This window comes from Coccomyxa subellipsoidea (genome assembly GCF_000258705.1).
Source record: "Coccomyxa subellipsoidea C-169, whole genome shotgun sequence".
NCBI classification, from domain to species: domain Eukaryota; kingdom Viridiplantae; phylum Chlorophyta; class Trebouxiophyceae; family Coccomyxaceae; genus Coccomyxa; species Coccomyxa subellipsoidea.
Window position 1 is genome coordinate 620,151 of NW_005178034.1, and position 22,672 is coordinate 642,822.

The 22,672-nt window shown below is 52.4% G+C and overlaps 5 protein-coding genes across 5 annotated transcripts; 3 read left to right on the forward strand and 2 right to left on the reverse strand.

Moving 5' to 3' along the window:
- Positions 1 to 254: 254 nt before the first annotated feature.
- Positions 255 to 3,146, reverse strand: COCSUDRAFT_63785 (hypothetical protein; the record flags this gene model as incomplete). Its single annotated transcript, XM_005647130.1, has 9 exons — positions 255 to 354; positions 511 to 650; positions 841 to 942; positions 1,125 to 1,277; positions 1,598 to 1,846; positions 2,073 to 2,147; positions 2,398 to 2,499; positions 2,743 to 2,830; positions 2,980 to 3,146. The coding sequence occupies 9 exons, from the start codon at positions 3,144 to 3,146 to the stop codon at positions 255 to 257; spliced, it is 1,176 nt and encodes a 391-aa protein (XP_005647187.1).
- A 702-nt stretch (positions 3,147 to 3,848) lies between these two features.
- COCSUDRAFT_63786 (hypothetical protein) lies at positions 3,849 to 5,291 on the forward strand (the record flags this gene model as incomplete). The annotated part of the gene is made up of 5 exons (XM_005647131.1): positions 3,849 to 4,019; positions 4,233 to 4,311; positions 4,560 to 4,605; positions 4,782 to 4,911; positions 5,148 to 5,291. 5 exons carry the CDS (start codon positions 3,849 to 3,851, stop codon positions 5,289 to 5,291), a joined length of 570 nt encoding a protein of 189 aa, XP_005647188.1.
- Positions 5,292 to 6,057: 766 nt separating this feature from the next.
- COCSUDRAFT_42302 (hypothetical protein) lies at positions 6,058 to 10,483 on the reverse strand (the record flags this gene model as incomplete). The annotated part of the gene is made up of 8 exons (XM_005647132.1): positions 6,058 to 6,234; positions 6,605 to 6,823; positions 7,324 to 7,557; positions 7,934 to 8,131; positions 8,456 to 8,644; positions 9,105 to 9,285; positions 9,657 to 9,804; positions 10,225 to 10,483. The coding sequence occupies 8 exons, from the start codon at positions 10,481 to 10,483 to the stop codon at positions 6,058 to 6,060; spliced, it is 1,605 nt and encodes a 534-aa protein (XP_005647189.1).
- Positions 10,484 to 14,205: 3,722 nt separating this feature from the next.
- On the forward strand, positions 14,206 to 17,351 carry COCSUDRAFT_16350 (HECT-domain-containing protein; the record flags this gene model as incomplete). Its single annotated transcript, XM_005647133.1, has 7 exons — positions 14,206 to 14,358; positions 14,693 to 14,892; positions 15,301 to 15,424; positions 15,695 to 15,871; positions 16,322 to 16,459; positions 16,769 to 16,978; positions 17,283 to 17,351. The coding sequence occupies 7 exons, from the start codon at positions 14,206 to 14,208 to the stop codon at positions 17,349 to 17,351; spliced, it is 1,071 nt and encodes a 356-aa protein (XP_005647190.1).
- Positions 17,352 to 18,378: 1,027 nt separating this feature from the next.
- On the forward strand, positions 18,379 to 21,968 carry COCSUDRAFT_53616 (sorbitol related enzyme; the record flags this gene model as incomplete). Its single annotated transcript, XM_005647134.1, has 8 exons — positions 18,379 to 18,486; positions 18,842 to 18,900; positions 19,106 to 19,204; positions 19,400 to 19,472; positions 19,675 to 19,834; positions 20,153 to 20,379; positions 20,714 to 20,848; positions 21,176 to 21,968. 8 exons carry the CDS (start codon positions 18,379 to 18,381, stop codon positions 21,335 to 21,337), a joined length of 1,023 nt encoding a protein of 340 aa, XP_005647191.1. The 3' UTR covers positions 21,338 to 21,968.
- Positions 21,969 to 22,672: the final 704 nt, after the last annotated feature.

The following is a 22,672-nucleotide window of genomic DNA, read 5'->3' on the forward strand; positions in this document are numbered from 1 at the left end:
ACACAATCGGTCGACATCACAAAACGGTCAATGCACTTCTGCTATCTCTTTTACAAAAACAGACTCTCGGAGAGCCAACACTCCATATCAACATTTGCTAAAGAAAGGAAGCAACCAAGTGATACCAAAATTGCCTAATGAACGCAGAAACCAAATTAAAAGCAAAGAGAAAGTTGTTCCACTCACAGTAGCAAATCTTGTCCAAAACTCTCCTTTGGAGACATATCTCATATCCTGCAAAACTGCCACGTAGCTCATGCCTTGGGAGGGGATGCTGCCCTCTTGTCAATCTTCTCATACACGGTCTCAAGCTGCGCTCCAAGCTTTCCCCAGTACACCGCAATTTGCTCACTCCTGTGTGACCAACTCAAAGCAGTCAGGTCATCCCCCAACTTGCACACAGAAGTCACCAAAGGTAGCATGCAGCAATACCAGATCGCAATAAATTTTCTTCACAGACTGTCATGCAGCGGTGGGATGGCCAGTATCAGAGTGAGAGGCTCGACGCACCATCTGACAACAGAATATAGGATTCCAGCAAGTCCAAAGATGACCAGCAGCTCGGCCAGCCACAGTGGCAGCGGCCCTTGCCTCTTGCCGGGCTTGCTGACCACGGCAGCAGCCTTCACCGGCTTCTTTGCAGGAGCCTCCTGTGGAACACCACATGCACACAATTTACAACCCCTGTCTGCGGTCACCCGCGTAGGTAGAGTACACAGTGCTTTCCAGGGTTGCGGATTACAATTTTTGGGGTCCTGCAGGATCCTTATAGGGCTTTATTTAGGCCTCTTCAGGGCTTCAGGACTGTGCAAGAAAAGGGCAACAAAAGGATAATCTCACCTTCTCAGCTGGTTCTGATCTGCTTGGTAGGGGCTTGATGACAGTCTGAGGTGCGGGTGTCTTCTTGGCCTCTGCCTTGGGAGCCGCTAATTCAGGCACCGACTGCATTCATCCAGACAAAATGATCAGTGCGTGTTACTTGGCAAAATCATTCTTACAGTTGCCCAAACACCCCAATGTAGTCTTGCTGCATAGTGCAACAGCCCCAGTTATGCTTCAAATAATTTGGAAGAAGTATTTCCTCTCTGCTTCTGGATTTGGAAAAGTTTCCGCAGAAGTCGCACCGTTTTAGTGGGCCCCTCAGTCAGGGATTTGAACCAAGCGCCGGTCCCGGAGGAGTCTTCATCTGTGCTGGCAGCTGGTGAAGGGGCTGGCAGCTCCACCTTCCGAGCAGGAGCCGGCACCTGCGCCGGCGGCGGTGGCGGCGGTGGGACAACCTGCAGCAATCACACTCTGCAAACTTCAACATCAAGAGAACGGAACTGTGCTCACTACGTTAGCGCGTTTCATGTACTTTCTGGCTGAACTTTTCCGATGGAGACACATCCAGCAAGTAGAAAGTGCTACCTAGCTGCAATACACTTGTAGTGTTCTATCCAAGCAGTGGAGTCCAAAGTCTATTGACTCAAGCTTATACAACATCTCGACAACATTGAGTTTCTCATTTGCAGCCTGCACATCTCCAGCAAGCGAATATTTGACAAGTGGCAACTGCTCCTTGCAAAACAATTGACTTGGAGGAGGTAGAGAGGAGCACCTTTGCAGCAGGGGCCGGGGGAGGACTGGGGGGTGCAACAGGGGCCGAGGCCGGTTCCTGCTTGGTGCCAAAGCTGGGAACCTGTACCTTCTCAAACTTGGGCGCCTCAAACTTGGGCATATTGAAGGATGGCTTCTCCAGCTTGGGCATCTGGAAGGGCAGCGAGGGCTTCTGTGGGGCTGCTGCAGGGGCTGGGGTGGGAGCGGCGCTCGGTGCAGCCGGGCTGTCCGCCTTTTCAGGCTCCTGAGACTGCACGAGTGGCAACTATTGAACAGATCTGAGACTGCACAGGTGGCAGATAGTACCGTATAGGGACACAATGCCTGAATTTCTGTAGCAGCTTTGAACCGGTCTTCTGCTGCTGATCAAAAGATGGCTGCTTAGTGGTTGTTATTCTAAAAAGCAATCCAGGCACAGGTGCGAAATAGCATTGAGAGAAGGATACGGTGGTCAGTGTCTCGAGCGGCAGGCATACCTGGAAGAGGGAGGACCAGCTGGGTCCTCCAGAAGGCTCCTCCTTTGGCAGCTTTGGCCCGCTGCCCGCTGTCTTCTGTAGCACAGGACATCACCTCGAGCTCGTCAGAGCCCGGACTCTTAATCACAAAGTCTCGGCGCTTTGGTATCAAATGTGAATGGAATATTCACAAACGTAATAAAATGTCAGGAGAATCATCAGGCACTGCTTTCGCCCTGACATGAGGGACACTATGGCCTCTTCTGTGGGAGTTGAGTCTTCCCTAGCCTTCACAGTCACTCACAGTCATTCACAGGCTTTTGTAGTCACAGTGTTCAGTACAGACCTCGTAGTCGCCGGCAGCCTTCTTGAGGCGTGCAAGCATTGAGCTGGACAGGCCTTCCCGCTCCTTGTTGCTGGCCTCCACCTCTGCATTGGCTGCCTCCACCTGCCAACCCCAAATACGCCCATCTGTCAGCTCCAATTACCGATTCTCAATCGATTAGAAGCCACCAAATTGCGTTTTGGACATGGGCAGTCTCTGCTGGTGGGGAATAAGAGCTGTCTACTGCTAGTCTCATGCAAGGCCATATCGGCAGGATCTGGATTGTTGTCAGACAGTTTGCATTCCAGTGCCAAAAGGGTTTCCAGGATGATGGCTACTGGTGGTCCCAAAATCTCTGCGCAGCACCTTGGCATCAGCCGCTGGTGTGGCAAGCTCTGGAGCGGACTCAGTGCTCGATGGGTCAACGCCGCCCTTCCTCAGCGCCTCCTCACGCCTGTCAAATTCAAATTCAAATTTACATCCCATGCATGGCGTGCACTGCAGTCAAGGTGGGACCCGCCACCAGCACAGGTGCACCTGTCACCACATCTTGCAGATCCAAGAGCGTTGTGTGGACGAAGCAGGATCATGTAAAATGCTTACGCTTTTGTCAGGAGCTCTTTCCTCTGCAGCGCCTCTTGCCTCCTGCGCTCTGCTGCCGAGACAAAGCTGTTGTCTGCGTGCGCTGCCGGCATGTAGTCCTGTGGCAGGGCGAGGCCCAGGCCAGCTGTCAGCACAGCTGCAAGGACCGCGCCTTGGAGCGCCTGCATGGGTCGCCCATGGTGCTTGCTGTCTCCATTCTGCCCAAAGAATCACAGCGCTTCAAGGAAGATTTCATCAAATTTTTCTCCATGTCATTAATGGTATGCGATTGACTTCAGTCGACAATGAAATCAAGTGCTCCCAAACGCAAGTGATCTCTGGTGATCTGGTGGATGGAAGGCGAAGAATGATTCATCATCTGGCAAGTTCTGTCTGGGAGTTGTCAGCATGAGATTACCTTGTCATGGGCTGCTCTCACTCTGCAGGCACGCCTGTCCCTTCGAGAGGATCGAGACACGCGTGCTGTAGGTGTGCCTAGCACGCCTGCTGCACATATCATATTGGACTGATGTGCAATTGAGCCTTCAATCAAAAGATCTTTCTTCTCTTTTTATGTGTTCAGGTGATGCACGGCGTCCTCTGCAACAGATTGATACCAAATTTTGATCGAGGAATTTATCCTTGACCGAAGACAGATTTGGCTCCCGGGATCCCCCGAATCGAAGCTAAACAGGACTTGCGCAAATGACCGGCTCAGACCGGCCCACGTCAGTCGTTACCGTGGCAATCGACGTTCGAATGCACTTGAAGTAGCCTGGATGTTCTAGTAGCATACAATACTGGCAAGCTAAGCTCCTACGCGCAACAATAAGACAAGAAAAGCTGTCATACTCGCATCCACCCAACAGACGATCACAATGGCTTTCGCAATGTCCACTGCTTCATTCGCTCCCCGCACTGTCGCCCTCACGCCGAACACCCGGTTCGCCAAGGCCCGTGTTGCAGCTCCCCGTCGCATCTCTCAGCTCGTGAGGGCCGAGCAGAGCCCACTCGGAGACGCACAGCAGACCCTGAAGGAGGCCGAGCAGACAATTGCAGAGGTGAGGACACTTGAAGACTGCCTATGATTCGTTTGTGCACGGTCTGAAGGTCTTTGCATGCTTACACTGACATTGGAGCACGCAAGCATGAAAAGATTTCGATAGGAGGGTCGTGTGGTTCTGGTAGTTGCTTTGCTGTGCGCTTGCTGGTTGCTCATGCCGCGGAGCGTCGAGAAGCTACGTAGACACTGACGTTTGAAATGTGCTGCGCAGACCACCTCAGCTGCCGTCAACAATGTTGAGCAAGCAGCTAGGGCTCCTGTGGAACCTGCAAAGGCGCCTAGTTTCGGAGGTGCGCCTGCATTCCAACGAGCTCGTTCCATGCGTTGCCAAGCGCGTGCCACGCAGATCATTCTCCCGATCAGAAAGCTTGGCCCTCTTGTGACTTGTGAATGTGAAGGTCTTGCGAGTGATTGCTGCCATCGGAAATGCAAGGTCTTCTTAACGCTTGCTCCGAACTGCGTGGCCTGTCCTTTGTGAGGCACCTGCTGGATCGTCGACACGCTCAGTTGCCTGACCCGTTTCTTTTCGTAATTGCAGATGCCATGGCTTTCAGCGGCCCAGGTCCCGAGGTTATCAACGGCAGGTGTGTACCTGCCTTGCTTCAATTTTTTCACTGACAACTTCTGAAAGATGTTCCATCATCAGTCTGCTGCAATCCCAGCTCATCTGAGCTCACTGATGGGTTCCCGCTTGCATGCATCACCTTGCGTAAATCTTATCCCAGCTGAGCTCCACTGAATGGTATTTTCTTGCATGCAGACTGGCCATGTTGGCCTTTGTTGCTGCCGCCGGCGCTGAGCTGGCATCCGGCGCTCCAGTGGCCGCCCAGCTCAAGGAGGCTCCCATCCTCATCGGCATCACCTTCTTCCTCTTCTCTGCTGCCAGCCTGGTAAGAAGCTTGCTCAGCACCAGTGCAGCTGTTACCTTGCATGCATTGCACATCAAGCAGTGCTGCTTGATAAACATTTTCCAGCGGCTGCCTGGCATTCCTGAGTCAATAGCGACATGCAGGCAGCATGCATGACATTCCTGCTGTCAAGATAATCAGGGCTGTTATTAGGTATTGAGTACTAAGTGTTTCATGCAAACTAGGGCTGACTAGTGGCATGTGCATGATTTCTGCAGATCCCCATCCTGAAGGGTGCCAAGCTGGACAAGAGCGTGGGCCCATTCAACCCCCGTGCAGAGCTCCTGAACGGCCGCATCGCCATGCTCGGCTTTGCCGCCCTTTTGGCCTCAGAGTGGGTCAACGGGGGCGCCCTGCTCTAGATCAGAAGGCTCATTGATTAGATAGCAGTCGCAATACTGATTACAGCTGTGTACTCACCTGTATACTAGCTTCCCCCAAATTAGGTGAAGCACTGTATGGATGTCTGGGGTGTTTGAAGGTCACTGAAATTACGCATGCTCAAGAAATTTGTTAGGTACTCATTCTTTCAGCAGCAAGGCAGTCCTGCTGCATGCTGCATGCGTTTGTTCAAATTGTGGGTAGGTAAGAGTAGTATCAATAACAGTTTACAGAACGTATGAATTTGGTTCCACTTGATTGAGGAAGGTTGGTGATTTCGCCAGTTCTAGATTCTGCGAGGGATTTTTGTTGTGAGGAGGCCTCTGTTGCCAGAGACAGATATATGGATTCAATCCAATACATCACAATTGTCAATCACAACAAGACTGTAAAGAGGCAATGCTGACATGGGCCACAATGCATAGCACAGCTGCATCGATTGCACTGCTACTCCCCAACTGGAATTCATTTTTACAATCAGGCCACGGCGTTGACCGCTCACCATTTACCTTCACACTTGATCAAACTTTGGGCTCAGTCTTCCAGGCGGGCCCACACAGTATACAACTTCTAGCCGAGCTGCTAATTGTTGTGCTAAGCACTGCCTTAATGTCTGCACTCATCTTTGCTACTGCCTTGAGAAGCCCTAACATGTCAAATTCTATCCACATGCATTAATTTCTCTGCCTTACTAAAGCACAGTTATGTAATGTATGTATTGCGTAATGTATGCAGATTGCTCGCCGCTCATTGCATGCCAAAGGCGCTGCCGCCGTCGCCAAACTCTGCATACCAGCGCCTTATGGCCTGCCCAACCACATGCTCCATGCGCTCCACGTCAGCGATTCTCACATTGCAGTTCACCAGCGCCCCCTCCTCCTCATATTGAGGATCGCCCTTCTGCTTCTGACACCCCGGCCGGTCCTGCATTGCAATCCATGCGAGCAATCAGCTCCCAGATCCTCTTTGATAGTGAACAGGTATGCAGCAACCCCATGGCCCAGCACACGAGGTCATCTGGGAGGTGCTCTCAGATATGTTGAAGCTGCGCATGTGCTGCACATCTGAACGCAGCTGGGTACCACAATCGCCAGTGATGAGTGCAACCTGCATTGCGTCCTCTCTTGCAGATCATAGTGCAATGCCTGACGGCCCTCACATGCTGAGAGGTATCAGTTGCCCTGGCATGGCAGTCCAACGGCGTTGCACATAATGCACTAAAATGCAATGCAAAGCGCCTTCTTGGGATGGCACCAAATCTGCACACTGCTGGGCTATGGGGAGGGGGACCCACCGAGGTGCCCTCATAGTCCTCTGGGCCGACAGGGTAGTAGGCGAGAGTGATGTGGTCGATATTCCAGAAGGCGGCGTCGTCCAACTGAACGTTGGCCCCCGTCTCGGCATGGTAGAAGTTCATGACCACGGCTGTGGCGCCCGGCGGGAGGAGGTACGCCAGAGCAGCCAGGCTCCCGCAGGGGGTCACCAGCACAGTCGTGCGCACCAGAGCCTCCACCTGAATTAGCAACCCCCCTTTTTGTTTTGTGTGTGGAAGTAGCGATCCACCAAGACTGTTCAGAAGGTGTGGCTATGGCACACTTGGGTTCCTCGAGGGACAACCATTATCAATAAGTGAACAAGGTATGCTGCTCAGCAATGTGATGCGTGCGAGCTCAAAGGTGACTGGACAGTGATCATCTGCTGAATGAGCAGCAGGCACCTCACAAGATCAGATGCTCCTTCGCCAGCTTTCCCATCATAAGCAGGTGGGTCATTAATTCATGCACCATCATAAGCAGGTGGGTCATTAATTCATGCAACAGACAAGCTGCCACATAGCGAGAAGTGACTGCAAAGGCAGCAGACATCTGTGGCTTCCAGGGGCTCACCCTGGTCTTTGACCACGATGCCCCTTGGCTTTCCTTTCAGATCATGTGCCGGTCAGCGACTCACCCCCTAAAATATCTTGCTTTGACTGCAAGGGCAGGACAAGAGTGTGCACAAAGCAACGCTCACCCGGGCCTTGACGGAGATCGAGTTGAGGCTATTGCCGTCCAGCAGCTGCACGTCAGCACCCATGAAGCGCTGCCGCAGAGCGTCGGCGATCTCGGCCGCGTTCTCGATCGCGCGCCGCCCCTTCTTGGTAATCACCGTCACCACCGGCCTCGCCGGTGCCGCCGGAACCTCCACTCCCAAATTGGCTATCGCCGCCGCCCAGAACGTGGATGTCCTCACTCGCGCCTCCGATGCCTGAGCAGATGAAAAATGCACAGACTCAATCCTCCTCGCACGGCAATACCTTGAACCCTGACACACAGGCAGTTTGCCCTCGCAAAGGAATGTGGGCCCTGCGGAACAAACCGTGTCCTTGGATACACATCGAGCAGAGAAGCACATGCGCCAGCAAAACATACACATGCGCCAGCAAAACATACTGCTGTACGTTGTGAAAGACGCTATTGCCGCTAAACATGCGGACAAAGTAACCTTACAAGCCGAGGTCAACCTTGAATCAAGCGACTTGGAGATGGTGAGCAGGTAGTCAGTGGCTGTGCAAAGTACACACCCACCTATGGCCAAGTATACCAATGGCCAACCACCCCTAAGTATACCACGGATATGGTACGGTCAAGTGAGGGGTGCGCGCCTGCAGGTGGCCGGAGCCAGCGAGGACGGTGTGGAAGCAGGTGGCGTCGCTCGTGGCGGGCGCGGCGCGAACAACGTCCCTGGGAGTGGCAACCTTGTTCTGGCTGATCAGCCGCGTCAGGCTGCGCGCTGGGTCGTCCGGTTTCAGCAGGAAGCGCGCCGCGTCCGGGTCGTGGCCCTGCGCCAATTTCAATATTCAGATTTCAAGTTTCAAATTCAAATGTTGAATATTGAATTTCGAACTCATGACAGGAATTGGGCATTTTGTGGAACAGTCTGTGCATGGCATGCAAGCGGTTTGCACCCGGCCCCATGGGGAGTTGAAGTGACAAAAGTCCTGTTGCATGAGTGCATATATCACCCTCAATGCAGCTATCTTGCATGTCGCAGGCAGTTCCTGTTTCATGAAGGATCCCCAATCTCTGGGATGGTCACAAAGCTCCAAGTCCAAGCTGGAGGAAAATGTGCAGGAATGGAGCAAGGAAGCTGCATGCATGCGCACCTGGTGCTGGGCTTCAAGCAGCAGGAAGTCTGGGGTGTACATGCGGAAGAGCTGCAGCAGGTTGAAGACCGGCAGGATGAAGTCGAACATGGCGTGGCGGAAGCTGCCCACAAAGTCATTCAGCGAATGATACACGGCCACCGGCGCCGGTGAGTAGGGGTGCCTCTCGGGTATCCGCCCGTGCAGCACCTGTGCACGATGGAGACAGCAAACTCACGTTCAAGAGGATATTCCAAAGACTCAACCTGGCTAGACAGGTGGAGAAAATACTCTTTGCCTGGCTGGACAGGTAGGTAAATATTCTATGCACGGCTAGACAGGTGAAGCAGTTTCGCTTTCAAGATAATCTTTTAGAGACTCGAGCCTGGCTAGACAGGAGGAGAAAATACTCTATGCCCGGCTAGACAAAGTGAAGAATAGACTCGAGTCCGGCTAGACAAGACATGGTGGTAAAGGACAGTTTCAATACAGGCAGGGTATGCAACTGAACTATGGGACGCAGTCTCTTGATGTGTCCCATTCAAGCTGCATTCTGTTGAGGAACAACACTGCGCAGTGCTGCATTTTGATGGCTTGCAGTGGTGGAAAGATGGTGACAGACTCTTTAGAAGCGGTGATGAATATATTGCATGGGGAGTGAGAGTCTCACCTTGGGGGCCCAGGGGGTGTATGGAAGGATGTGGACGTGTCCAGTCATGATGAAGTCACTGGGGAAGGTGTAGTGGGGGTGCCCATTGAGGTAATGGTAGAAGAGAGGTGTCTCGGCCTCTGCTGGGTCCACATAGTACTGGAACTCCATGCTTGTGTGGTTCAGGCAGACATCATGGAACCTGCAATCACAGAAGATCATTAGAATGCTTCACGGACAAGCATCCCTGCTCACTCGCTGCAGGAGGTGCTCAACAAGCACTGATTGATGATGCAATATGTGGTCCCTCACTTGGCTAAGTTGCTGGCATGCTGTTTCTGAGTCGCAAGATCTGCAGCTAACAAACCGTCACTTGTGCCTTTCAAGCGGCCGGTGAGATACAATTGCACCCTCAATTAAAATCCCTTTCTAAGAACCTGTCATCCCTCAGCAGTATCCTTAGGCACAAATCCTTCTTTTGAGTCCAAGGTATTCAATGGGTGGTGCATGAAGAGAACAATGCAATATTAATCATGCCTTGCCACAATACATGCTGAGGAATAAGGTGTGCACCTGCAGGAGTGGTACAGGTAGTCATCCTCCCACTTGTGCCCGGTGCAGGCAAAGCTGGAGTAGCCGGGCCGCTGCTGGTTGCTTCTGAGCCCGGTCTGTACCGAGCGCATCTCTGTTATGTGCCTCGGCTCCCTGGCCGGGTCCAACCCTGGCCACACCACAGCACACAAAATGAGTCGTACCCTTGGGTTGTAGCCTTGCGGTATTACAGGACAGAAAATGACTTGTGAAATAGAAGCTAGCTAGCTAGCATTCTCATACCAGGCTGAGCATGAAGGACTCAAAAACTCTGGTGAGCGACAGCTGCCATAAAGAGCTCACACTGGAGGATGAGCAATTGGCTGGTCTCTCACGCAAGAGCAGCCCAGATTCCTCGGTACAATGGGGGGCCAGTATGAATACCAAGCACCATGCCTGCGGCTGATGGGGTTGTGCTTGAATTGGGCGAGTCCAAAACGATGTAGCATCTTGGTAGCCTTCACGTGCAGCTTGTCTGCAAACGCACCTTGCCTCTGGCAGGGAAATCGGGTGATAACAATAGTAGTGATATTTGGGGAGAGAATAGCACCTTCCCATGGGCGCTGTGGGGGCCGGACAAGCTCGCGGCCGACATACACACCAAGGCCGACGAGGGCGGCTGCACTGATCATGACCGCTGCATAGCTGGGCAAGCCCGAGAGGCGCCGCTTGCCGCCGCGCAGCAGGGGGGCCCTGTTGAGCTTGTAGGGGTCCCGCAGGTCAAATGCGCGCTCCTGCTCGCTTGCTCTGTGCCCAAAGCTGCTCTGCGACTCTGCATCGTGTGACTGCACGACGCCGCGGCCTCGCATGTCTCTATTCAATGACTGTGGTGTTCTGTGGTGACAAGCTCCTCGCTGCACTGGCCTCCGGCGGTTGCTATCGATAGGATGTAGGAGCTGTCGAAAATCACTGGCTTGCTAGGCTAGAGCCCCCTGCCCCATTCTGGGTGGCCTCAGCTGGACTCCTTGCTACGGTCTCCTAGGGTACACAGATCAGTTGTCTGGCCCACCCAGATCAAATGTATCTCTGGGGAGATTACAAGAGCCCTGGCAGATTCCTGCGCAGATAAAGAGGACTTCAAGATATGCACCTAAACTAACTTTCCGAAACGAGTTGCAGGCTATTTCTCGAAGGTCAGGCTCGCGATGATCACAAAATACTCATTTTCGTCGGTGCGTTGCTATATGAACCCATCAAATAATAAAAGAAAGCTACATTTTGTCCTTCCAAGTAGGACCGAACAAACAGGGTCCGTGAACGGACAAGGTTGCCCAAGATAGAACGAGGCCTCTTACCTCTTGGCCTATGCATGAAAAATACCAAATTTCATGAGGTGACTTCTCGAATGCGAAACGAGATGATCGAGAGGCGAGTAATTCAACAACGATCAAGCCTCGGCCTCTCCTTAAAGACACCTGAATTCGTCAAACTACTAAAGGGTTCCCCCTCAACGGCGACTGTAACTCCTTGAATCGAATGTTTTGTTGCTGATGCGACCGAGAGAAGTACGATGCGATCTCTCAGACTAGCTCTCCCCAACAAGCTTTGGAGGAGGTAGTCAGCATCAGTCATCTCACGTAATCTGAACGAGGGAAACCGCACGAGGGACGCCCCACTTCTTAATCAAGTGTAGTTCCCGCATACGCATCATCAAGATAGCTTCGAGTCAGTCAAACTAGCATCTGGTAATGACCATCACGGACGAGGTATCATCAAAGCCAAAATTCTTGGATGTGAAGCTGGACTTTAAGGAGAGGGTGGACAGGTATGTATTGCACTGTTGTTTCGAAAGGTTTTCAATCTAGCTTTTCATTGTTTTTCACGCTTGCGCCATGCGATCCTGCATTATCCTTGTAGTGATCGCAAAGCCTGACAGCCTTGTGCACGATTTCGCAGGTTATTTTCGCAACTTACACAAAGGAGTTTGTCATCGAATCAGGCGGCTGCCTATTCACTGCAGCTGGCCAGCGCTCAAGGTGCGTCCCCGTCATGAGTTGTCTCACCGTCGTCAGTAAGTGGACTGCAGGGAAGCTGGTCGCGAAACCGACTCCAACTTGATGGACTGCTCGGGGAACCGCCTATCGTCTTTCATAATTGTTGATATTTCAGGATCATTCAGTGGTGCCAACCTGAGAGGCATTCCTGGTGTGGCTTGTGCAGTGGACAGCCTTGTAGATCCAGCCAGGCTGCTTGCCATCGCTAAAGCAGCTACAGGCGAACAGTGGGATAGCAATGGTACCAAAAAGTATGCAGAGCTGACTGCGCTGTTCTCGTCCCGAGATGTGTTTGTTGCATCTTTTGGAGTGGCTGCCCAATCAGCGTCAGGGAAGGCCAAAAATGATTCTGCCCAGGTGGGATACCCAGTGCACTCAAGTCGCTGCTAATTTTCCATGCAGTATTCGTTGCTTGTGACGGGACACTCTATGCGTGCAGCAGTAATGCTGTGATTGTGCAGCAATGGACACCGCCTGAATATCTTCTGTTGTGCAGCATGCACTGGAGCTGGACTTTGCAAAGCTGGACGAGGTGTTCACTGCCATAGTGCGATCTGACAATGCGTGAGCAGCCTCTACCAGGACACTTCCCATTGCTTATCGCCTCAGCATGTCATGCATATGATGTGTGCACCAATCATCCCACATCAGCAGTGTCCTGCTCATCACAAGACAAAAGATGTACAAAGCCACGTGACAGTGCCTCGTGTAATGTGTGCTGCCATTGTTCTGCTCGTCAGAAGACAAAACAAACACCAGTTGATTGTGACAAACCCTCATGTAATGTGTGCTGCCTCTTTAGGGGCCTCCTGGACGAGTTTGTGGAGGGTTGTCAGTCAATTGCAGAGAAGTTGGAAAATGCGCCTCCCGGAGCAGTCACCATCCAGGCCGCATGCGCCCTGCTACAGAATCCTCTCTTCGAAGACCCGGAGTATGATGAGTAAGCGTTGCTGGCCCAGCTTCCTTCCTGGACTGTCTAGGCCTCCCAGATGTTTCTATTCTTCTCCTGCAGGATGAATCGGGATGATCCATCACAGATCGTTTTTATGGACTGAGAAAAAGGTTGGTGGAATGCCTTTGAAGAACAGTATTATCAGGTGGTGTACATCAGGTGGTATACTTGCTTGGATCTGGCGAGTCCATCAAGGCTTTTTTACCAAGGGGTAGGATTTTGGCAGCCTTTACTGCAGCTTGTCTGCAGACGCACCTTGCTTCTGGCAGGAAAAGCGTGTAATAATAGTAATAATACAACAGGGATGCAAATGTATTGAGGGGCACTTGCTGGTGGGGTATCTGATGGGTTTTATCATGTGCAGGATGCTGACATTCCTGTATGAGGTCATCTTGGGCTGGGACAAGGGCTACAAAAAGGAGCTCACAGCCATGCTACTCTCATACCCCAAAGAGCGCTTCCAGGTGCGTGCTCACGAGCATGCTACATGCATCCTGCTGGATATGCTTTAAGCATGCTGTTAAGACAGAGACATCATACCACTGCAGCGACTGAGTTGTTGTGGCTGCTGCAGGGGCTTCTTCAGAAGGCCCAGCAGATCGTCACCCTGGGCATCTTGGATAATGCGATGGATGCCAAACTGCACACTGCCCTCAAATTCATGCAGATCCTCTTCAAAGTGAACCTGAAAGCCAGGCTCCTCCCCATCGGAGAGTTCTACAATGACGCAGGTTTGTTTCTCACAGAGCAAGATTGATTGCACCTCCTTTCATGAGCTTTCTATGAGGCTGTGTCAGCCATCTTTCCAGGTGTGAGAGCTGGAATGCCTGGTCCATGCATGGCATGCATATATTGTGACACAGCACAAATGTGAAACAGTAAAGTTGGCTGCAAGTCCTTGATATAGCGCATGGATTGCATGGCCATCTTTCTGAGTATTGCAGCCAAGGTGACGGCACTGCGAGGGTCATGCGCAGTGAACGACGAGGAGTTCCTGGCAGAGAACCTGAGGAAGGACTACACGGTGTGGAGCAATGGGCCCAGCAGGTCCACGCAGGCCTTCAGCCTCTGCACTTACCCCTTTGTATATGAGCCGGCAGCAAAATCGACCATCCTGGGCATGAGTAACTTCAGCACCCAAATGGGCGAATTCCACGACGCGCTGCGCGAGTCCATGTCATGGGGCGGCGGCGCTGCTGTTCCCTTCCTCGTGCTGCGGGTGCGCGCTGCAAATCCTTTGGAAAGGGCCCTGTTTTGCGGAGGCCTCCTTTGCATATTCTCCCAATGAATCACATTGCCATGCTCCCTTGCAGAGGCTCTTCTGTGCCGGCTGCCCTTTTGTGCACAGCATGATTGTGGGGCACTCTGGCAGGACAGTCATGTGATGATGGCTGGGTGCCGGCTTGCTAAGATTTGGCAAGGCTGCATAGTCTTGAAATCCAAATCCAAAATCAATTCAAATTCTAAATCAGCACGCATAAAATCAAGGGTGCAGACGACTTTGATGCCGAAAAAGATGGCGGCCATGGCCAAATTACCATGTTTCAAGGCCCCTAATCCGCACTAGAAGTCCACAAGAACATATATGAATGTGGTTTGCTGCACGCAGGTACGGCGTGGGGAGCATCTGGTGCATGACACGCTGCTGCAGATACAGAACGCGGGGTCGGCCATCCGACGGCCGCTCAAGGTGCAGTTCATTGGCGAGGAGGGCGTGGACGAGGGCGGCGTGCAGAAGGTGAGACATCATGTACAGGATCTTTGAAATCATATGGGCATGGCATGCATGCGTGCATGCAATTGAGAGACCATAGGAGGATTTGATCCGAGCAGGCACTGCATGCATGCTTGGCCAGCGGCACCTCATCATCTGCCACAACGTACTTCTCTCGTGACAGGTCGCTGCCACGAGTGTGGCTCAATGCAGCGCTATATGTGTGACATTCATGGAGATGCAATCTCGCAACGCCAGTAGAACGAAACATGCAAAGGGATATGTACCCAACAGGATGACTACCCAGTGACAGACAAGAGAAGACAGTGTAGCTGATTAGTTATGCATGCATGTGCAGGAGTTCTTCCAGCTGCTGATGCGCGAGCTGTTTGACGCCAACTTTGGCATGTTCCGCATGGATCCGGAGCTGCGCACCTTTTGGTTCCGCGCGTCCAGCCTGGACCTGGCCATGGAATTTGAGTTGGTGGGCCTGCTGCTGGCGCTGGCCATCTACAACAACCACATCCTCGAAGTCTCCTTCCCCATGGTTGTCTACAAGTGCGCCGCACCGCTCTTCCTGACCTGCCTGCAATTGTCTTGTCTCCCTGTGCTGGACTGGGTAATAAGGCAGCCATAGCTTGGACCTTTCTGATACCCCAGTATATCCTCGAAGTCTGCTGCCCCATATTTGCGCCACGCCCCTGGTCCTGACATAACCTGCAATACTCTTGTCTCCCTGTGCTTGACTGGGTAAATTTCACTGGTCAATGATTATTGCCTGTCTCACTCTTCGCTTGTGAACATTGCCCCCACAAGCATGACAGCTGCAGCATGCAGTCTCATCAACACAGAACTATGGTGATTTCCCCATGTTAAATTGCTTTGCTTGCATTCAGCAGATCTAAAAGTATGTGATGACTGTGCCAATCAGGCATTTGAGATTTGACTGCGACTGTATTCTGGCAGGATGCTGATGGGCAGGGACGTTGGGTTTGAGGATCTGAAGGATGTCAGCCCGGATGTGTACTCCAGCCTGAAGAAGCTGCTGGCCTATGAGGGCGATGTCTCAGAGCTAGGCTTGATCTTTCAGGTGTGTAGCGCTCCCTTCTAAAAATTCTTTGATAGCCATCAACATCTTCTGGAGAGCATTGCGTAAATGTCATGTCTCTATACAGTATCACATGACACTAGACTATGCATGAGTATTTCCCAGAGGCTCTCTCCCTGCCACTTGTACTCATCTACCTCATTGTCATCTCTGTACCGCTCTGCTCTCCCTGGGAATGGTGGATCAGCTATGAGGCCCGCGATCAAAGGCAGAGCTGAGATCTGATCTGCCGTTCCTTATGTCATCCTCCAGGTGGAGCAGGAGGCGGATTTTGGGGAGCCTAATCTGGTGGTGGACCTCATACCCAATGGCGGGGACGTACCGGTGACGGCTGAGAATCGGAAGCAATATGTGACCGCCTACATGCAGCACCTGCTGGTCAAGTCTGTGAAGCGGCAGAGCCAGGCCTTCTGCAAGGGCTTCAAGAAGGTGCGGCTGGCACGGCAGCCTTGCACCTGACCTCTCACTCAAAGGAATCACAGAGATCTTTCAGAGAACTTCATCAGTGCTGCGGAAGAATCACACATCCATTAGTCGTCCTAAGGAGAAGAGGCCAAGCAGAAGAAGCAATGTGAGCAGTCAAGAACATGCAGACGTATGGAGAGAGTGGGGAGAGTGCAGGCTGTGAGACCTGTGGGGAGAAGTGTCCTCTCCCCACAGGAGAGGGGGGGAGTGTGTCTATGTTCATTGCCGTGGACTGAGATACAATTCCAAGTTGCATCACTTTTCTGCACAGTGTTGCGTGAGCATGTCCCTGGAGCTTAGAAACAATCAGCCGAGTGTTTGGCTGCAGCGTGCCTATGGCCACTGGTCTGACAATCCCTGGCCAGATGAGGATTTTGTACCCCCTTCGCGACCAAAGAAAGGGTGTGGCTGCAGCTGTGGAGCAAGGATCTGGTGTTCAAGCTCTTCCAGCCGGAGGAGCTGGAGTGCCTCATCTGCGGCAGCACTGAACTGGACTTTGCAGCGCTGGAGAGCGCTGTGCATTACGAGGACGGCTTTGATGACAAATCGCAGGTGAGCTAATTGTTCACCTGCCATCTTCCACCACTCCCCGCTGTCTGTCTGCATGCTTTGTGCATGAGGTATGGTCATTTGTTTCTTACCTTAAGGGAGACATTTCATTTCTGTCACAGTGAGCATCTTTGGCCTCGAGTCCTATCAAGAGTTCATAACTTCTCTGCAATCATCTTGGTTCTATTACCGTCGTGCTGGTGCCTTGTATGCACAGACATGCATTGCCATGCCAGAAGGTCAAAAGGAGCCACCTGCACATGTTGCATGTTTGCTGCACATCTTGAGGCGTTCCCTTGTACTGGAACACAGGTGGTGACCTGGTTCTGGGAGGTGGTGCACTGCTTCAGCGAGGAGCAGAAGAAGCGGCTGCTGTTCTTCGTGACAGGCTCGGATCGCGTGCCCATCAAGGGGCTCGCATCGCTGCAGCCGCCCTTTGTCATCTCGCGCAACGGCCCTTCCTCCAACCGCCTGCCTACTGCCCACACCTGCTTCAACCACCTCCTGCTGCCAGCCTATGACGTGCGCGAAATTCCATTTTTTTGTTTCATGATAATATCAGGTTTCTTGGCATCTTCCTTTCTTACGAGTTGTTGGCTGGGGAAAGAAGCATTCAAGCGGGCAGATGTTTCATATCTACTCTTCAGCACGCTTGTATGGACCTGAAAACAAAGTGGGGCAGGCTTGCCTCTTGCAAACTGTCTTGTTGAGTCTGTTGAAGGATACAAGGTTCGCCGATTTCCAGGGTGCAGGGGGGATCAGAAGTGGGATGCATGCTTCAGAGGGATGTCATATCTGACTGGTTCCCTTGTGATCCCATGTGCAGGACAAGGCCATCCTGCAAAATCGGCTGGAGACCGCGATCAACAATGCAGAGGGCTTTGGCCTGAGATGATGATGGGAGGGGGGCAGAGGTGTTCTGGGTTTTACTCCTGACCAGAGCTGCTCGTTTTGTACACTCGGATCTGCTTTGCTATTTGTACATTTTGGGGTCCCTTGGCTGCAGTATGGACTTTGTGCCTTTTCGTGCAAGCTGGTGCTGTTTCAAGGGCCCAGTAGCTGGACAAAGCCTGCACTTGTGTATTATTAAGTGTCTGAATGAAACCAGCGGAAGTGTATGACGGTTATGAGGTGAAGTCATTTAGCAACGAAGGCGATTAGCAATGTACAATGGGATCCATGTGGGGCATGGAGCTGCAGCGCGATAGGGATCTAGAAGTTCAAACATGACAGCAGTGCAAATGCCATGGCATAAATGTGGGCAAGATGTAAGTGTTAGGACAACTCATAAAGAATAGCTTTAGGCGGTCATGACTAGCTACCGCATCAGAAGCCCTGTGTGAGTACGCACAAGATCACCACCATGCACATGAGTCTTTGAGTGCGCACTGCTATCAGGCATCAAGACGGCAGCATGCCTGATCACTGTGACCCGGTCATAGGTTTCTTCACAGTCACTGGCAGTCACTGGCCGGTACCGTACCGCTGACTCAGCCATGCATGATGCATCGTGATCAACTACACTGGGATTCCCGCTCTGGTCTGTGTGACTGAGCTGGCTTGAGGAACTTCATAACAGGGCTTCACGGGACTTCACTTGGGAGTGCCTTGACACATTCAAAGTTAGCTAGCTCTGCCAAATGGCAGCAGCTGCAGTGGTGGAAGCCATGCACCTGAACAGGCAACATTCACACAGCGCAATGTCCTACGCACAGGACATCCCGTGCAAACAGAAACGGCAGCATTCATGAGATAGCAACATGATGTTGCGGCAAGCGTTGACCTCCGTCGGTAAGCGGGGATTGCTGGGATTGCGGCAATTTGCAGCCGCCCCAGCCGTCGTTCCTGAAATCTCTGACGTCCTGGTCCCAGAGCCCGCACCATGGACCAACTCTGCGGCTGTGCTTCACGGCGTGAACGACATGCGCTTCGAAAACTTCCCCCTGCCAGACAGAACACCTCCGGGGAATGTGAGGGTGGAGATCAAGGCCGTGGGAATTTGTGGGAGCGACGTTCACTACTGGCGAAAGGTGAAACCATCTTTGCTCGTCTTTCTGACCCTCAGCTGATGGACCCGCTGCATAGTCTTGAAGTGAAATTTAATGAGGCATGTATCCAGATATACTGAATTGGATGACCGTCCGGTGTGCTCGTGGGTTTGCCCTGACTGCCGAGACGATATTTTCCTTTTGAACAAGGGTAGCCGTCTGTGCCCAGGGAGCTGGCGCTACATAACAGTCTGTTCAGGCCTTCCATGTGAAGGACTGTCAACGCCCCGCGTGCCTTGCCTGTGTGTCCGTGTTTATGACCTTGCCAAGGAAGAGGGATCCCAACCATCCCCCCCAAAAGGCGAGTTGTTGACTGGTGCCCCTATGTGTCATGCAGGGTCGCATAGCGGATTTTGTGCTGACGGATCCCATGGTGATCGGTCACGAGTCTGCTGGGTGAGTCTGTACGGCTTTGTGATTGATATCTCATGAGAATATCCTCACTGGCCTGTGACTTGCAGAGATTACATTGTGCAGTCAACCATTCAAAACCGTTTGTTGTCGTGCGTTTCTTTGATTCTACGGAGAGTTTCTGCGTGCTGTTACCCTCATTAAGGTCGTCACCAGATTACGTACCCTGACCATTGCAGAGCTGATGCAGGACTGTTGTGGAGGTTGGCGATGATGTGACGCGATTAAAAGTGGGAGATCGTGTTGCTTTAGAGCCAGGGGTGCCCTGTTGGTCCAACCCTGCCTGTAGGTGAGTCGCGCTGTCTAGTGATATAGGAAGCAAGTGGTGCTCAGCTAGAGTTCAAGACCTATGTGCATTTGGAATGTCACCCTTTTGATCAATGCACTTGTGCCAACACCACTGTCTGATCGCTACTGTTCTCACCCTCTTGCGCGCGCGCCATCCTTTGCCGCAATGAAGCTGATTTTCTGCCTGTGTCTGCAGGGAAGGAAGATACAACCTTGACCCAGACATCCGCTTCTTTGCCACTCCGCCACACCACGGCTCCCTTGCACAGGTGAACTGCTCGACATTCAATCTCAATTTCATGACAAGCTTAGCATCGTCCACGCTATCAATCAAATCCCTGCTGGGTACATTGAGAACCTGTGTATAGTCCCATCCCCTGAAAGATACTGCACTTTGTGTTGTGGGCAATGTCTTCTAAGTGGCTGTGAAACCATGAGTGTCGGCCGATTGTTGGCGGTGTTATGCTGCAGTTCGTGGACCACCCAGCAGACTTCTGCTTCCGTTTGCCAGAGCACCTGACACACGAGGAGGGCGCGATGGTGGAACCGCTGTCTGTGGGCGTGCATGCTGTGCGCCGCGCCGGCGTCTCTCCCGGCAAGACTGTCGCCATCATGGGCGCCGGCCCCATTGGTGCGCGCCCCTTGTCTTTCTGCATCACTGGGCAATGTCAGCGAATGCTCTGTGGTGCTCTTGCGATGACATGAATGCACACTCTTCACCATCTGCTCTGAGTACACAGTGGCTGCTTGGCAGTTTCTTCAACGGATTCTTTGAAGCATGACAAAGACAGGCTTCAAAAACACATGAAGACGGTGATCCTGAACTTATGGTAGATTCGTCATGGGGCAGCGGGTGCTGCGCAAGCCACTCACATGCTGCAGTGCGTGTTAAGCGCGCTCGTCAGCATGCACAGATATCCTAACAAGTCGTGCATGGTGCCAACTGCAGGGCTGATGACGCTGATGGCAGTGAAGGCGTTTGGCGCGGACGCGGTGGCAATCACGGACATCAAGCGCGACAATCTGGACCTGGCCATGAAGCTGGGCGCTGACGTGGCGCTTAACCCCGACCGCGACGCCGCGCCGCAGGAAGTTGCCACCTGGATGCGCGCCGCCCTGCCGCCCAACGGACCTGACATTGTCATCGACTGCGCCGGCTTTGAGCCCACTCTGCAGGTGCAGCATCCCCTATTCCTCCCTTATATACTGTGCTGCACCCATCGCGCTGACTGCTGCTCTTTGTAGACGGGTTGAATGATACGTAGAGAGGCCTGCATCAATTTCTTCTGCCGTGATGTGACACGAGAACTTGCAGGTGGGGCTGCAAGTTTTTGCGTGTGGCATCATGACATAAGATTGTGATGCTCTGGCATCTGTGAAGCAATTATAATATGCCATACATGTGGTAGTGCACACTTGCTCGGAGGCTGTTCAATTTGGCCCAAGCACTTCTCCTCAGACGGTGTGTTGGCCTCTGTGTCCAATGTTCTGGGGATTTCGTGGGGCGCAGGCCTCAATCTACTCTGTGATCTCGGGAGGCAAGGTCATCTCGGTGGGCATGGGCTGCGATCATGCGCACCTGCCCCTGTCCACCATCAACTGCAAGGAGATCGACCTCATGGGCTCCTTCCGCTACGCCAACACGGTCAGCTCCTGCCTATGGTCCTCCTGCATGTTCTGTCATCACCATCAAGCCTCTCACAACAGTACAACACAGCCCAATTATTTCCGCATTCAGCATCTTCCATGAAAGCTATGCCTTGTGCTGAAGGAAGGAAATTTGTGCTCCTTTGCTCTCTTATGTTTCTGCAGGCCTTCAGGGGTCCTGCTTTTCTGTCCAGCATCATGGTCTATGGCTGGCTGCTGACAATTGTGTTTGGAGGCCTCCAGCTGCCCTAACACTGCTCTACTTAGTACTGATCAACATGGCCTGTGGGTAGTGGCTGACGTGGGTGTCAGTGGTGATTCGCAGTACCCGCTGTGCCTCAACCTGATGGCCAGCAAGAAGGTGGATGTGATGCCGCTCATAACTCACCGCTTTGGCTTCAGCCCAGAGGACGTGGCAGCTGCATTCGACTGCGCCGCGCGCTCTGCTGAGACACGCGCCATTAAAGTCATGTTCAACCTGCCCTGAGAGCCTGAGTTAGCTGGCAGCCATCGGCACAGCAGTGCCTTTAAGAGGTGGCACCGGGGAAATCACGCTACCAAGGGGGGATATGACTTAGAAGAAAGCAGCACTGTCATGTATTGTGATGAGTGCAGCGTAGGACACAGGGCTGCACATGCCAACAAGCGGGAGTCTCTCTCTTTTCTCTTATGTACCACCACTAGCGCGGCACTTTCTTTTGAGGACTGTCACCATAGTGAAAGCCTTTACCGACAGCAGGAAGCCTTTTCTGCTGCCAACAAGGCATCCTTTGCAGGAACTTTGTGGGTGCCTTCGCTGTACTTATGCCTTCAGCAGCAGCTGCTGGCTGAGAGGCACCTTCCTCCGCCATTGGAGCTTGTTTCATGTGACCGATAGACATCACTGCTCAAAAGAATGACGCGGTATAGACTTCCGGGGTCTATGATACGAGGATGGGATTTGACTAATGACAGGGAGGTTTTCTCACCTGATGGATGATGCTCTCACCTGATTGACAAACTGGGCTTGTTGGGGCTTCAAAGGGTCTATCTTTGTACAGTGTCTGCATGGCGGCTATGAGCTATAAAATGAAGCCGGTAGGCGCTTATGGCAAGCAAGATGACATGTGGTGGTGAAGAACACACCAATCTCCTCGCCGAGCTGAGATTGGTTGTCTGCCTGTCGTGGCTGCCGTAAACTGCCAGCCTTGGGCGGTCAGCAGGTTTTGGCCTGTCGATGGAATTATTGCAGGACTTTTAACGGGGGATCCCACCCTTCAGGATTTTACCGGGCCATGCATATTTATTTGGACTCTCTTCTTCCAGCTTTCTGTGCTCACAGCCAGCCTCCAAGGGCTGAAACCTTCAAGAGGCCTGTTGGACTTCAGAGAGAGGAAACAATGGTCATGGTCCAGGTCCATAATATGTGCTGTTCCTTGGACAACACTTGCGATTTGGCGCGTCTTTCTGGCGTTCGGCTGCTTACACAAGGAGGATCAAAGGTGGGGCTTGGAATTGTCCATGAGGACCTGTGCAGAGCAGCCGAGAGGCTTCCACAGAAAGGGATATGAAAGGTTTTATTATATTGCCAGTTGTGTGTCCAAGTCATATTCCTCGTGCCATGCAGTGGTCACCATTATTGGAGAAGCTGATTTTGAATGGTATTGACTCTCTAGATCTGACAAGGTTTTGCATGTGTGGCCTTTCATCGTGTGCTGCGCATGGACTTGCAGCAAGCTGCCAACACCATGATGAACTTTGACTGCTGCCCTTATGGGCATTTGGAAGGACTTGAATCAAGTTGAATGCAAAGGCGTGTACTCATCTGTGGGCAAAGCCTGGG